Here is a 17300-nt window from a genome sequence, read left to right on the forward strand (position 1 = left end):
AGATGTATAAAACCTGATACCAAAACCTTTTTACATTATTTTATGTTTCTTGTTTTTAAATCAGGCCGTCGACTTTTCATGTGAAAATTATTATATGGGCCTGACATCACTTCTTGTGACGCACTACATGTGACGTCATTGTGATTTGCATATGATAATGGGCTCCTTCACTATTTTCCTTACTTGTGCCCTGTTTATTGCCATTGAGAACCAAAAGGGGATAGGTCCATAAACACCTAGTGGGGGCTAGACCTTATATTTAAATTGCAAAAACACACAGTGCCCACACCACAATTACTCATTCAATATTCAAGAAGGGTAAGAAACCAGTTTATTGTAACCACCCTTAGACAACATTACTCAGTGTCTATCATTTTATGCTTTTTTTTAATTTTCAAAAAATCATAACAGAATAAATGACTGCGTATTGGAATATTTACAAGACTAAATACACTTTGTACATACATCAAAAAACAAACATTATTTACACACTAAAAAACGTTTCTGCATCAAACATTACAAAAAATTATAATAGTTACATCACAACCAACAAATATTACAATAAAAAACATGAAGAAAAATGATTTCCAAGGGGGTATAAGCAACTTAATAGCTTGTAAACGCTTAAATACTGGACCAGCCGGTCCTAGTGTCGTGAAGTTGACAATTTATTCCACCCAAGAAAGACTGCCGATGCGTTTCAAGAACCAGGCACAAAGTCCCTGGTCTATCATCAGGGATGTTTATTCTTTGTATCAAAATTGTTTTAAAGAGGGGCGTGATGGTTAATCTTCTTGTGGTCCAACTCGCTAGTTATTGTGGTGGCCAGACAGAGATGTCTTATTTTTTGTGAACTGCCGTAGCACGGCGAATTTTGCTTGTACGACGTCATCATCAAGGTGTAATTCTTACTGAAGTATCTTGCTCTTAAAGATTTAAAGGGAGAGACCGCAGTCACCATCCTGCTCCTCTGCCACTGCACGCCCGTGCTCGAGTCTGCTTTCTTTCAATAAAGATCTTTATTGAAAGAAGACTCGAGCACTGCGGTTTCTCCCTTTAAATCTTTAAACAAGATACGCCCCTCTTTAAAACAATTTTGATACAAAGAAAAAACAGCCCTGATGATAGACCAGGGACTTTGTGCCTGGTTCTTGAAACGCATCGGCAGTCTTTCTTGGGTGGAATAAATTGTCAACTTCACGACACTAGGACCGGCTGGTCCAGTATTTAAGCGTTTACAAGCTATTAAGTTGCTTATACCCCCTTGGAAATAATTTTTCTTCATGTTTTTTATTGTAATATTTGTTGGTTGTGATGTAACTATTATAATTTTTTTAAATGTTTGATGCAGAAATGTTTTTTAGTGTGTAAATAATGTTTGTTTTTTGATGTATGTACAAAGTGTATTTAGTCTTGTAAATATTCCAATACGTAGTCCTTTATTCTGTTATAATTTTTTGAAAATTTGAAAAAAAGCATAAAATGATAGACACTGAGTAATGTTGTCTAAGGGTGGTTACAATAAACTGGTTTCTTACCCTTCTTGAATATTGAATGAGTAATTGTGGTGTGGGCACTGTGTGTTTTTGCTGTTTATCGGCATGACATGGGTCTATAGGTATTAAAAATAAATATACAAATTCACAGGTATTCAGCCCGTTTTTTCTGGTGATGTCACACATTGACATGTATTCGGCTGCTTCTTCTATTTTTAGGTGAATAAAGATCACTTGCTGTTCCCCCCTTCCATTTCTCTCTTTTTATCCCCCTTTCTTTGTTTCTCTCGCTCTCTTTATCTCTTCCCCTCTCTATCTCCCACACACTCCTGTTAGCTTTAGCTTCATGAATGTCACTTTCACTTCTGGCATTCTGGCATTCATACAACAAATCCTTCAGAACATTTGAGAATAAAGGACAATCAGTGTGGAAGACGAGTTACTGGGAGTGCAACTGATTGTCCTGGCACATATATGCTTTTGATGTGAGATTTCACTATTTCACCACATTATTCAGAGTCTGCTGCTTACAGTGGCTCAATTCTGGTAAAAAGTAGAGTATGGCAAGTCACCAAATGAATAGAGAGAGCCAAGTCGGTGAGGAGCCACGCGTCGTACTGTGTTATAAGGCCTGAGGCACAAGCTGATCCATCAACCGATAACAATGTGTAAAAGGTGCAGCAAACATTACTTAAAAACAAGGTATATACCCTTTTATATCTAAAAATAGGTTATTTTTTGAACACCGTTGCTTCGCTTTAGTTCATTACATATGCTGCAGTGGCATTTGTTAATAGTAATACATACATTTTACCAATGAAGCTTCCATCTCCAGAGCCCTGACAACATGTCCACTCTGGATGCGTTGGTTTTACAGGTTTTAATCTTACAAGTTAGCTGAAAGTACCGTTGTTAATCCCAGTATTGTTCAGTGTTGCTTTTACAGGTAGTGTGATCAGATGGAATTGAATGTTTTTCTTTGTATCTCTTCTTCACCAAATAAAAATCAAGTATGTTTCTTTTCTTTTAATCCACAATCCCATTGTGTATCCTGATACATCACGTTGCTTTGCTATGTGTACAGAAATGAACAATCACGAATACAAACACTTTTATAATTCTGCAAATCCTGTTATCTGCTTTTCTTCTTTACTGCTAGTCCAGTCTTCTATAATCTGGTATTTCAATGTCCCACATAATTCGAATTTAATCTTTTTTCGTAATTCATTCCCACCATATTAACTGCACTGTTCAGCTCTTGTCTATGTCCTCCGATGGGTCAATATTATTTTTGATGTTCTTAAAAACTTTTCGGAGTCTCTGCATCTCTACGATTATTTCCATTGAGTTAAATGAAGCAGTGTATTCACAGAGGGTTGTGTGGGATCGAACATTGATAAAAGCCCTTCTCACTTTCAGTGCCCTTCTATGTTTTCCCCCGTGTGTGTTCGCTGATGGCTTTGTAGCTCTGATAATCGACTAAAACTCTTCCCACATTCATAGAACTTGAATTATTTTTCCCCTGTGTGTGTTCGTTGATGACTGTTTAGGTCTGAAAACCGACTAAAGCACTTTGCACATTCACTGCACTTGAATGGTTTTTCCCCCGTGTGTGTTCGTTGATGACTTTGAAGGTGTGATAATCGAATAAAGCTCTTCACACATTCACTGCACTTGAATGGTTTTTCCCCTGTGTGTATTCGCTGATGAAGTTTTCGGGCTGATATCTGACTAAAGCTCTTTTCACATTCACTGCACTTGAATGGTTTTTCCCCTGTGTGTGTTCGCTGATGTTTTTGGTGGTCTGATTTCTTACTAAAGCTCTTTGCACATTCACTGCACTTGAATGGTTTTTCCCCTGTGTGTATTCGCTGATGTTGTTGGAGGTGTGATAACTGACTAAAGCACTTTGCACATTCACTGCACTTGAATGGTTTTTCCCCCGTGTGTGTTCGCTGATGACGTTTTCGGTGTGAAATCTGACTAAAGCACTTTGCACATTCACTGCACTTGAATGGTTTTTCCCCTGTGTGTATTCGCTGATGTTGTTGAAGGTTTGATAAGTGACTAAAGCACTTTGCACATTCACTGCAATGATATGGCTTTTCCCCCGTGTGTGTACGCTGATGTATCTGTAGGGTTGATAACTGACCAAAGCACTTTACACATTCACTGCACTTGAATGGTTTTTCTGCTGTGTAGGTTTGCTGATGACGCTTGCGTAGTGATGACAAACTAAAGCTATTGCTGCAGGTGTGTGATTCTTCTTTCTTGGTTAGTCTCTGTGGGTCGGGTATATATTTGTCTACATCCCATGACTGCATTTCCTGATGGGCCGACATGGCTGATAAAGCACTTGTGTTTTTCTCACTCACTTTATATGTGTGCAGTATTTTGCACGTTTGATTTCTGTTTTAACAATAAAATGCGGTAGCCACCAAATATTTGCCAGACTCCTTTTTTGTAGAAGGTGTCTTTGTAGGCGATTGTGCCTTAAGATTGGATTATGGCTATGCACGGTTGCGGGTAAAGATGTATCTTCCTTCTGGCTGGTGTAAATAGGGACAGTCTGTTGTATTTTAGATAGAAGAACTCCTCTTTCATTTACCCGTCAGTTGTCTGGCTCCGCTCTGTTGTGCTCTTCTCTGGTTACTGTGGTTTGGCCAGAAAGAGTTTACAATTCTCCTAGAGCACGGAATGATGGCTTGTCATCATTTTAGAAAACAGAGCACTGTGGTAATCACATCATACAGATCCCATCATCAAAGCTGATGTTGGACACTTGTTTGTACAGGAGGCGGTTTGTTATTGTTGTTGCCTTAATTTTCCTAAGGTCATTTCTTCGTCTTCGTCTTGTGGCGTGGAGGTGCACAGCTCAGCCTCTTACAATCACTGAACTGCCCTTGATACTTCATCCAGGATCTGTCAGTTTGTGTGCAGGTTCCTCTGTCGCCGACTGCGCTGAGGTTTTCCTGAATATTGTAGCTCAATATTTCTGCTGTTATTCAAGATTTACAGCATTCGCTTCATTATTGATGGTCATTTCACACACACGCTTCTTTTCTGTTGGATGTAAAGATATTTAAAATTACTAAACTGAAACATAATGGAATGAGAATTCGCAATGTTTAACTAGTTGTAAAAGACATTTCGAGGGAGATTTACCAAATCTCCACACGATGCAGCGCAGCCCTCCCCCCGCGAGGCTGCGTGGCGCGACAGGAAGGGAACAGGAGAGCACCATATTTTCAGAGATATGGCTCTCTCCTTCCCTTTCCCTTGCGTCGGCACTGATTACAGCAGCCCTGCGCCATGCACACACCTTCGCACCAGAGCGCTAGGGTGTGTGTGTGTGTGAGTCCAGCATAGGTTCTGTACAGGAAGGACACCCTTCCTGTACAAATTACTATGCCTCGACATGAGGGAAAGCTTTCACCATTTTGCATACGTGTTGCACAGTGTAGCAAGCATGCAACGTCAAAGCATTTCTCCTTCCTTGCACCTAGTTTTGTGGTTGCACGGGAACACCCATGCACCACCCTTGGCAGGCCCCCATGGCACAAAGTAATGCGAAACAATGCTATGCGCAGTGTCACATTACTTACGGTATTTCCAGCGCTAAACAAGTTTAGCGCTGGAAAGTAAATTAGGAAAAAAAGATTTTGTGCCATTTTGTGCCACTTTTGTGATGCAAACATAGCGCAAAATCTTAGTAAATCTCCCCCTTCTTCCTTATAGCTTTTGAAACTTAACAAGCAATATTTCATTATACACAGATATTTAACTAAAAGATCTGTTGATCAGGTGACATCTTATTAATGTCTGAAAAGGAGGTGATTTACCAGTGTTTACAGAGTAACTTAGCAAAGTAAGGGCGCTCATGGAGCAACCAAGTGCTTGAGGTTTAGTTTAAGATAGACGCATATGGTCAAGATTTCATTTAAACAACAGTAGAGTATGGAAAAAGAGATGGATCAGGCTGGGCTGTAAAATTTCGAGTAACTCTTTACGAAGTATACAACAAAAGTAACTCCATTCGCACACTTCTTCTCGTTCCTTTCCTATTCACTTAAGATCATCTCAAATGCCAACTCCTGTCTTTACCTCGCTGTTCATAAGTCACCTTTGACACTTTCAACAGCTCCCTTGGTTCAAGCATTTCTGGTTTCTTCTAACCTGGAAGATTGGAACATTATAGTGAGTTGAGGGGGGTTTCCTATCGCCATAACATCTGTCCATCTCCCTGAAACTAGTGCAGCTTACAACACCCGGTTCTGGCCCTGAAAGACAACTTTAATAAGCAGGTCTTTAGTTCTTCCTAAAGTAGATAAAGTTATGTAATATGCAGCTCTTTCAGGGGCTTTTGTGTAAAACAGAACAAGGTGTTCACTGTAAGGCCCGTCCTTTACATTATAAGTGCAGATAAGGCAAACAAACGTTGATTGGTATAATTTAATATTCAACAATATCAGTCATTTAGTACTCATAGAGAATCCATCACAACCAATAATTTACCTGAGAGATCCCCTCAGCAGATTTGTGCATATTACTCTTTTTTTCCCCCTTTTCCACCATTACATGGCATCTGGCATGACGTTGTCCGTTTGGGGCCCAGGATGCCACTTTGTGACCGGATGGGCATTTGGCAGAGCGGGAGGAGGTGTCAGTAATCCACAGGTGATGCGGCATTTCTACCTTTCCATATTTCTCATATTCAAGTTTACCTAATTTCCTGTCCTTCAGCGCACTAACTCTGTGGGGTTCATCAGAAGTCAGATAACTGCCTCATACTCACAAGGCCATGGATCTCACTTCTTCTACAACACTTATTGCAGACATAGGGCCTAGTTAGGAGTTTGTCCAACAGATTTTTGCCTCAAAACTAGGGGTGGGTGAAGAATTCCACTCTGCCTGCGGAGCTCGCAAAGTTTTTCCCACTCCGCAATCTGTGCAGACTTGTTCCCAAAAGCTCCATGCAGAACGGAGTTCTTTTCTCAAGCGGTTCGCCAATGGTAAGGTGGCGAGCGCTTGCGAGAAAATATAACGCACTAGACCTCCTCCTGGCAAGATTTCTCAATGCGGGAGGTCACGGCAGGTCGCGACCACTCGAGTGTTAAAATCTGCCATTCTCGTTGATGAAGCTGCCATTCGATTAGAATGTCAATTAGAGCGGCAGTAAGCAGCCTCTGGCACGACGCGGAGTGCTGTTTGTGCTGATTTTACAGTGGGGGTTGAACTCCTGGCACTAAAAATCAGTCAGTGCAGTGCAACTTAACAACCTCTGCCACTAGCGGAAGTCTGCAGAGTGCGGCGGAGTTTCCCTGGCACTTCGTGGAGTTCCGCAGAGTAAAAATCTGCAAACTACACCAAGGCATTTTCAAAACAAGACAGATATCCTGTCTGCCTTATTAAAATTGGCACAGTATGTAATGCATTTTTAATGGAGCGGGCAGGATACCTGTCACATTTGTGATGGAATAAACCATCCGCTGAAATCTAAATAAGGCTTTTGGTGTACATTGTGTCCAGTGTGGCTAGCTGGCCTTGACGGATCTTGTTGTTTGTCGGTCTCTCACTGTTTTGAGATCACCGCCAGGCAGAACTTCTGTCAGCCGTGCCTTGTGCAGATCTTCCTTTCTATGCAGGACTTCTATCAGCTGCGCCCTGTGCAGATCTTCATTCCAGTAAGGACCTCTGTCAGCTGCGCCTTGTGCGGATGTTCCTTCCAGGCAGGACGTCTGTCAGCTGTGCCTTGTGCAGATCTTCCTCCCAGGCAGGGGCTTCTGTCAGCTGCGCCTTGTGCAGATCTTCCTTCCAGGCAGGACTTCTGTCAGCTGCGCCTTGTGCAAATCTTCCTTCCAGACTGGACTTCTGTCAGTCGTACCTGACGCAAACAATGCAATAACACAGGCCAGGCACGAGGAATATCTGATGTAAACAATCCAATAACACAGGCCAGGCATGAAGAGAATCTGATGTAAACAATGCAATAACACAGGCCAGGTGTTGGGAGAATCTGACACAAACAATGCAATAAGACGGGACAGACACTAGGAGAATCTGATGTAAACAATTCAATAACACAGGCCAGGAATGAGGAGAATCTGACGCAAACAATGCAATAACATAGGCCGGCCACGAAGAGAATCTTATGTAAACAATGCAATAAAACAGGCCAGGTTTTGGGGGAATCTGAAGCAAACAATGCAAATAACACAGGCCAGGCACGAGGAGAATCTGATGCAAACAATGCAATAACACAGCTAAGGCACTAGGAGAATCTGACACAAACAATGCAAGAACACGGCCCAGACATGAGGAGAATCTGATGCAAATAATGCATTAACACAGGCCAGGCACAAGGAGAATCTGATGAAAAAAATACAATACCACAGGCCAGGCACAAAGAGAATCTGATGCAAACAATGCAATAACACAGGCCAGGCACTAGGAGAATCTGATGAAAACAATACAATAACGCAGAGCAGGCACTACGAGAGTCTGACGAAACACTGCAATACCACAGGCACGAGGAGAATATGATGCAAACAATGCAATAACACAAGCTAGGCACAAGGAGAATCTGATACAAACAATGCAATAACACAAGCCAGGCCAAAGGAGAATCTGATGCAAACAATGCAATAACACAGGCAAGGCACTAGGAGAATCTGACGCAAACAATGCAATAACACAGTCCAGGAAATAGGTGAATTCGACACAAAAACTGCAATAACACAGGCCAGGCATGAGGAGAATCTGATGTAAACAATGCAATAACACAGGCCAGGCATGAGGAGAATCTGAAGCAAACAAGGCAATAACACAAGCCGGGCACAAGGAGATTCTGATGTAAACAATGCAATAACACGGGCCAGACACTAGGAGAATCTGATGTAAACAGTGCAATAGCACAGGCCAGGCACAAGGAGAATCTTACAGAAACAATGCAATAACACAGGCAAGGCACGAGGAGAATCTGATGTAAACAATGTCATAACACAGGCCAGGCACTAGGAGAATCTGACGCGAACAATGCATTAACACAGGCCAGGCACTAGGAGAATCTGATGCAAACAATGCATTAACACAGGCCAGGCACGAGGAGAATCTGATGTAAACAATGCAATAACACAGGCCAGGCATTGGGAGACTCTGACGAAAACAATGCAATAACACAGGCCAGACACTAGGAGAATCTGATGTAAACAATGCAATAACACAGGCCAGGCCCTAGGTGAAGCTGACGCAAACACTGCAATAACACAGGCCAGGCATGAGGAGAATCTAATGTAAACAATACAATAACACAGGCCTGGCATGAGGAGAATCTGACGCAAACAATTCAATAACACAGGCCGGTGATGAGAAGAATCTGATGTAAACAATGCAATAACACAGGCCAGGCTTTGGGAGAATCTGACACAAACAATGCAATAATACAGGCCAGACATTGGGAGAATCTGATGTAAACAGTGCAATAGCACAGGCCAGGCACGAGGATAATCTGATGCAAACAATGCAATAACACAGGCCAGGCACGAGGAGAATCTGATGCAAACAATGCAAAACACAGGTCAGGCACTATGTGAATCTGATGCAAACACTGCAATAACACAGGCCAGGCACTAGGTGAATCTGACACAAACACTGCAATAACAGAGGCCAGGCACGAGGAGAATCTGATGTAAACAATGTAATAACACAGGCCAGGCATTGGGAGAATCTGATATAAACAATGCAATAACACAGGCCAGGCGTTGGGAGAATCTGACGCAAACAATGCAATAACACAGGCCAGACAATAGGAGAATCTGATGTAAACAATGCAAGAACACAGGCAAGACACTAGGTGAATCCGACGCAAACACTGCAATAACACAGGCCAGGCACATAGAGAATCTGATGTAAACAATGCAATAACACAGGCCAGGCATGAGGAGAATCTGAGGCAAACAATGCTAATAAAACAGGCAAGGCACGTGGAGAATCTGATGTAAAAAATGCAATAACACAGGCCAGGCATGAGGAGAATCTGAGGCAAACAATGCTAATAAAACAGGCAAGGCACGAGGAGAATCTGATGTAAACAATGCAAAAACACAGGCCAGGCACGAGGAGAATCTGATGCAAACAATGCCATAACACAGGCCAGGCACGAGGAGAATCTTATGTAAACAATGCAATAACACAGGCCAGGCACTAGGAGATTCAGATGCAAACAATGCAATAACACAGGCCAGGCACTAGGAGAATCTGATGCAAACAATGCAAGAACACAGGCAAGGCACTAGGAGAATCTGATGCAAACAATGCAATAACACATGCCAGGCACGAGGAGAATCTGATGCAAACAATGCAAAACACAGGTCAGACACTATGTGAATCTGATGCAAACAATGCAATAACACAGGCCAGGCAAGAGGAGAATCTGATGCAAACAATGCAAAACACAGGTCAGGCACTATGTGAATCTGATGCAAACACTGCAATAACAGAGGCCAGGCACGAGGAGAATCTGATGTAAACAATGCAATAACACAGGCCAGGCACGAGGAGAATCTGATGCAAACAATGCAATAACACAGGCCAGACGTTGGGAGAATCTGACGCAAACAATGCAATAACACGGGCCAGATACTAGGAAAATCTGATATGAACAATGCAATAACACAGGCCAGGCACTAGGAGAATCTGACACAAACACCGCAATAACAGAGGCCAGGCACGAGGAGAATCTGATGTAAACAATGTAATAACACAGTCCAGGCACGAGGAGAATCTGATGCAAACAATGCAATAACACAGGCCAGACGTTGGGAGAATCTGACGCAAACAATGCAATAACACGGGCCAGATACTAGGAAAATCTGATGTGAACAATGCAATAACACAGGCCAGGCACTAGGAGAATCTGACGCGAACAATGCAATAACACAGGCCAGGCATTGGGAGAATCTGATATGAACAATGCAATAACACAGGCCAGGCGTTGGGAGAATCTGACGCAAACAATGCAATAACACAGGCCAGACAATAGGAGAATCTCATGTAAACAATGCAAGAACACAGGCAAGGAACTAGATGAATCCGACGCAAACACTGCAATAACACAGGCCAGGCACGAGGAGAATCTGATGTAAAGATGCAATACCACGGGCCAGACACTAGGAGAATCTGATGTAAACAGTGCAATAACACAGGCCAAGCACGAGGAGAATCTGACGCGAACAATGGCATAACACAGGCCAGGCACGAGGAGAATCTGATGAAAATAATACATTAACACAGGCCAGGCACTAGGAGATTCAGATGCAAACAATGCAAAAACACAGGCCAGGCACGAGGAGAATCTGATGCAAACAATGCAATAACACAGGGCAGGCACTAGTTGAATCTGATGCAAATACTGCAATAACACAAGCCAGACACTAGGAGAATATGATGTAAACAGTGCAATAACACAGGCCAGGCATTGGGAGAATCTGATGCAAACATACAATAACACAGGCCGGGCACAAGGAGAATCTGATGTAAACAATGCAATAACACAGGCCAGGCGTTGGGAGAATCTGACGAAAACAATGCTAATAACACAGGCTACGCGGTACAAAAGGAGGTGGTGATGGATCTATTGACTGGGTGTGAGTGTTTGATTGGTTCAGATGCTCCGTACATCACCACCCCCTTTTGTACCGCTTTTGGCCGCCATAAGTGTGGCAGGGTATGCTCAGACGTGAGTCCCTTGCTCACTTTGCCACTGGATTCAAGCAAGCCGGGCTGAAGAAGGCTGCAATGCCAGAAACCGGTCCTCGAAAGCTTGTTTCCGATCCAGGGAAGGCATGGCTTGGCAGTTCGGGCTGGACTGTTCCCATGAGGCACAGGGTCAGACTGATTTGCATATGGCCATGTCTGAACTGGGGTGGCAGAGTGGGCTAAAGAACGGTGATGGATTAAACCCAGATCTTTTGACTGGGTGTGAGTGTTTGATTGGCTCAGATGCTCCGTCCATCACCACCCCTTTTTGTACTGCTTTTGGCCGCCATAAGTGTGGCAGGGTATGCTCAGACGTGAGTCCCTTACTCACTTTGCCACTGGATTCAAGCAAGCCGGGCTGAAGAAGGCTGCAATGCCAGAAACCGGTCCTCGGAAGCTTGTTTCCGGTCCAGGGAAGGCATGGCTTGGCAGTTCGGGCTGGACTGTTCCCATGAGGCACAGGGTCAGACTGATTTGCATATAGCCATGTCTGAACTGGGGTGGCAGAGTGGGCTAAAGAACGGTGATGGACTAAACCCAGATCTTTTGACTGGGTGTGAGTGTTTGATTGGTTCAGATGCTCCGTCCATCACCACCCCCTTTTGTACCGCTTTTGGCCGCCATAAGTGTGGCAGGGTATGCTCAGACATGGGTCCCTTGCTCACTTTGCCACTGGATTCAAGCAAGCTGGGCTGAAGAAGGCTGCAATGCCAGAAACCGGTCCTCGGAAGCTTGTTTCCGGTCCAGGGAAGGCATAGCTTGGCAGTTCGGGCTGGACTGTTTCCATGAGGCACAGGGTCAGACTGATTTGCATATAGCCATGTCTGAGCTGGGGTGGCAGAGTGGGCTAAAGAACGGTGATGGATTAAACCCAGATCTTTTGACTGGGTGTGAGTGTTTGATTGGTTCAGATGCTCCGTCCATCACCACCCCCTTTTGTACCGCTTTTGGCCGCCATAAGTGTGGCAGGGTATGCTCAGACGTGAGTCCCTTGCTCACTTTGCCACTGGATTCAAGCAAGCCGGGCTGAATTAGGCTGCAATGCCAGAAACCGGTCCTCGGAAGCTTGTTTCCGGTCCAGGGAAGGCATGGCTTGGCAGTTCGGGCTGGACTGTTCCCATGAGGCACAGGGTCAGACTGATTTGCATATAGCCATGTCTGAACTGGGGTGGCAGAGTGGGCTAAAGAACAGTGATGGATTAAACCCAGATCTTTTGACTGGGTGTGAGTGTTTGATTGGTTCAGATGCTCCGTCCATCACCACCCCCTTTTGTACCGCTTTTGGCAGCCATAAGTGTGGCAGGGTATGCTCAGACGTGAGTCCCTTGCTCACTTTGCCACTGGATTCAAGCAAGCCGGGCTGAAGAAGGCTGCAATGCCAGAAACCGGTCCTCGGAAGCTTGTTCCCGGTCCAGGGAAGACATGGCTTGGCAGTTCGGGCTGGACTGTTCCCATGAGGCACAGGGTCAAACTGATTTGCATATAGCCATGTCTGAACTCGGGTGGCAGAGTGGGCAAAAGAACGGTGATGGATTAAACCCAGATCTTTTGACTGGGTGTGAGTGTTTGATTGGTTCAGATGCTCCGTCCATCACCACCCCCTTTTGTACTGCTTTTGGCCGCCATAAATGTAGCAGGGTATGCTCAGACGTGAGTCCCTTGCTCACTTTGCCACTGGATTCAAGCAAGCCGGGCTGGAGAAGGCTGCAATGCCAGAAACCGGTCCTCGGAAGCTTGTTTCCGGTCCAGGGAAGGCATGGCTTGGCAGTTCGGGCTGGACTGTTCCCATGAGGCACAGGGTCAGACTGATTTGCATATAGCCATGTCTGAACTGGGGTAGCAGAGTGGGCTAAAGAACGGTGATGGATTAAACCCAGATCTTTTGACTGGGTGTGAGTGTTTGATTGGTTCAGATGCTCCGTCCATCAACACCCCCTTTTGTACCGAATAACACAGGCAAGGCACTAGGAGAATCTGACACAAAGAATGCAATAACACAGGCAAGGCACGAGGAGAATCTGACGCAAACATACAATAACACAGGCCGGGCACAAGGAGAATCTGATGTAAACAATGCAAATAACACAGGCTAGGCACTAGGAGAATCTGACACAAAGAATACAATAACACAGGCAAGGCACTAGGAGAATCTGATGCAAATAATGCAATAACACAGGCCAGGCACTAGGTGAATCCGACGCAAACACTGCAATAACAAAGGCGAGGCACGAGGAGAATCTGATGTAAACAATGCAATAACACAAACCGGGCATGAGGAGAATCTGATGTAAACAATGCAATTACACAGGCCAGACACTAGGAGAATCTGATGTAAAGAGTGCAATAACACAGGCCAGGCACGAGGAGAATCTGATGTAAACAATGCAATAACACAGGCCAGGCACAAGGAGAATCTGACGCTCAAAATGCAATAACACAGGACAGGCACTAGGAGAATCTATTGGACACAATGCAATAACACGAGCGAGGCACTAGGAGAATCTTATGCAAACAATGCAATAACACAGGCCAGGAGCTGGGAGAGCTGCTTTGATTCTCCATGACAGATAAAGTAGTAAAAGGCAGAACAGCAGCATTCAAAAGTAATACAGACTATTTTTATAAGATCTTGTTTATCAAGTCTTGGGTTTTGAACAAAGTTCAAAAATGGAGAAAGCGATTTATTAATCAGGGTGGAAGGGGGTGGTAGTCCTGGCCTATTATTCACCACTGGTCCTTATCCTGGGAAAGGGGGTGGTAGTCCTGGCCTATCATTCACCACCAGTCCTTATCCAGGGATAGGGGGTGGTCGTACTGGCCTATCATTCACACGGGTCCTTCTCCAGGGAAAGGGGGTGGTCGTAGTGGCCTATCATTCACCACCGGTCCTTATCAAGGGATAGGGGGTGGTCGTAGTGGCCTATCATTCACCACCAGTGCTTATCCAGTTAACAGCACACCTCACCTGCAGTGCCGCCTCAGTAACTCTGCCAGGATGGAAGCTAGGGTGTCATCGGGCCGGTGCTCTTCTGTGCTGAATTCTGCACAGAGAGTGAGTTCCGGCCTGGCAGATGCTGTGTGTGACAACAACACAAACTGCACTGCACCCGTATCACAGCTTTGCCTGGCCCGCAGCGTTGGCCAAAGTACACTGTGACTTACTTTATGAATGGACTGCACAGAGACCGCTGTGTGCACACAGCACAGCTCACTGCATGATGCATTCTTAAGTTCTCCCAGCTGCTGAATGACTCGGCCCCTGCCCGGCAGGCCGCACTTAGCTTGCGCACGTGGCGATCCCCAGGATGGTGATGGCGCTGCCTCTGAGGAGGAGTCCAGTGACTCAAGGCTGGCCGCCTCCCGCACTGTACCCAGTGCAGTGTTTGATTCTGGAGCAGCACTCGTGCATCGCTGCTGCTCTGGGCTTCCATTGGGTGATAGTTCCAGGGGAGGCACTTTAAAGTCTGAGTTTGTAGGAGACTCACCTCCTCATGGTGCTCTCAGACAGGCCAATCATGCCTCTGTTCACCGATGTTTGATGCCAGATAGCAGCACACCACCGCCAGGACTCCTCCACTCTTGAGGCCCCCGCTGCTTCTCTGACCTGCCTACCACCGTACCTCACTTCCTCCAGGAGGTGACGATGCACGAGGTCACCCACATCCAATCCCGGGGCCCCCAACAGTGCTAAAGCTGCCAGCAGCAACCACGGATGAGGCCAGCCCCCCGCCCCCCTGAGAGCCTGACTCCAGAGCTCAGCAGACTCTTTAAGATCTTTAACTATCACCTCACTGAGCCAGCTCCTTCTGGCAAGTCTGTGGGGAGCAACAGAGCCGGCGCACTGGCACCGCCGTCTGCCATTCAGACTGGCATTAAAAATGCGTGACGAGGCATTTCAGTACGGCGATGCGGAAAACCACACTGAAATGCAGTAGAGTCACACCTGATGCGTGATACTTGGCAGGCCTGCCTCCTTGGGGGACTGCTGCTGCCTCTCCCTGGGGACCCCTGTAGAAGGTTAGGAAGGGCTCCTCTGCTTCTGCTTGTGGGAGGGGCCCCTCTGCGGCTCCCTGTGGGATGGGCCCCTCTGCTTCTGCTTGGGGGAGGGGCCCCTCTGCTTCTGTATGAGGGAGGGGCCCCCAGCTTCTCCTTGTCGAGGGGCCCCTCTCCTTCTACTTGTGGGCGAGGCCCCTCTGCTGCTCCTTGTGGGAGGGGCCCCTCTGTTGCTCCTTCTGGGAGGGCCCCCCTGCTTCTCCTTGTGGGAGGGGCCACCCTGTTTCCCCTTGTGGGAGGGGCCCCTCTGCTTCTAGGAGGGGCCCCTCTGGTGCTCCTTGTGGGAGGGGCCCCTCTGCTTCTGGGAGAGCCCCCTGCTTCTCCTTGTGGGAGGGGTCCCTCCGCTTTTGAGAGGTGACCCTCTGCTTCTTCTTTTGGGAGGGGCCCTTCTGCTGCTCCTGTAGGAGGGGCCCCTCTGCTTCTGCTTGTGGGAGGGGCCCCTCTGCTTCTCCTTGTGGGAGGGGCCCCTCTGCTGCTCCTGTGGGAGGAGCCCCTCTGCTTCTGCTTGTGGGAGGGGCCCCTCTGCTTCTCCTTGTGGGTGGGGGCTGCTTCTTCTTCTTGCGGGAGGGCCCCCTCTCTTTCTCCATGTGGGAGGGGACCCCTGCTTCTCCATGTGGGAGGGGCCCATGTCTTTCTCCTTGTGGGACGGGCCCTCTGCTCCTTGCGGGGGTGGGTGGGAGTTAGATGAATGGATGGATGGAAAGAGAGGAAGAGGAAGGGGGACTGGAGGATGGAACATCTTAAGGATTTTGGGGGCCCTGGATCAAACATTTTGGGGCCCCTGCTCAGACCAGTTGTGAATTCATGATCCATTCAGACTCCTCCAGATTCTAAAGTGTGTCCAATGACTCAGCAGCAGCTCACTGAGGTCACTGCGCGCAATCCCTGCCACCCACCCGTAATACAAATATATGAAAACAAACTGTGTTTAAAAACCATTCAAGGTCATCAGGGCAGGGCTTTGTGGAGAACAGAGCCAGGTATATCAGGGGCCCCTGAAAGGCTGGGGCCCGGGGCAAGAGCCGAATTTGCCAAGGCCTTAAAACGTCTCTGGGAGGAGAGAGAGGGAGAAACAGAGGGGGGAGAGGTGGAGAGAAAGCGATCAGAGAGAGAGAAAAGACGTCGAGATGGAAGGGTGGATGGGTGGGTGGATGGGTGGGTGGATGGATGGATGGATGGATGGATAGATAGGTGGGTGGATGGATCGACAGATGGATAGGTCGGTGGACAGATGGGTGGGTGGATGGATGGGTGGGTGGGTAGATGAATGGATGGATGGGTGGGTGGGTGGAGGGATGTGTGGGTGGGTGGATGGATGGGTGAGTGGATAGACATGTGGGTGGATGGATGAGTAGATGGATGGTTGGATGGATTGGTAGATAGATAGATGGGTGGATGGATAGATAGATGGATGTATGGATGGGTGGATGGATGGATGGGTGGATGGATAGATGGATGGATGGATGGGTGGATGTATATATGGATGGATGGGTGGATGTATATATGGATGGATGGGTGGATGGATAGATGGATGGATGGATAGATGGATGGATGGATGGGTGGATGGATAGATAGATGGATGGGTGGATAGATGGATGGATGGATGGGTGGGTGATTGGATGGGTGAATGGATGGATGGAAAGAGAGAGAGAGAGATTGCACAAGAAGCAGAAGAGAGCATTTTTGCCAGGGTCGCTGCTGGTTCCCGGTCCCGCCCGGGTAGCAAGGGCCACGCGGAGGCAGGAGCCACTGGTACCACAGAGTCCTATATCGCTACCACTGGAGCGGGGGTGTCACTTCATCTTGTCCTAATAATCCCCCTCCTTTCTGTCCCCCCCTTCAGCAGAAGTAATGTCCAGGTGTATGGGGAGAGACAACTCTCTGCTGCTGCAGGGTCCTGCTGTCCTGCGCTGTACACTATTACATACGGTGCTTAATTTGTAAAAGAATGAGAGCCGGGCTCAAAGTTGTGCTAAGAAGCCCACAGCCGGTGCT

At 46.5% G+C, this 17300-nt stretch overlaps 1 protein-coding gene across 1 annotated transcript in view; it reads right to left on the reverse strand.

The window, feature by feature from the left end:
* Positions 1-1769: 1769 nt before the first annotated feature.
* The window catches only part of LOC144806392 (uncharacterized), a 29482-nt gene continuing 13951 nt past the window's right edge, over positions 1770-17300 (reverse strand). The window contains exon 2 of the mRNA XM_078672756.1: positions 1770-4559. Coding sequence (XP_078528882.1) covers positions 3008-3838 — 831 coding nt within the window. The 5' untranslated portion in view covers positions 3839-4559 and the 3' untranslated portion in view covers positions 1770-3007. The remainder of the gene's footprint in view (positions 4560-17300) is intronic.

Source organism: Lissotriton helveticus (genome assembly GCF_964261635.1).
Source record: "Lissotriton helveticus chromosome 1_1 unlocalized genomic scaffold, aLisHel1.1 SUPER_1_unloc_7, whole genome shotgun sequence".
Lineage (NCBI taxonomy): Eukaryota > Metazoa > Chordata > Amphibia > Caudata > Salamandridae > Lissotriton > Lissotriton helveticus.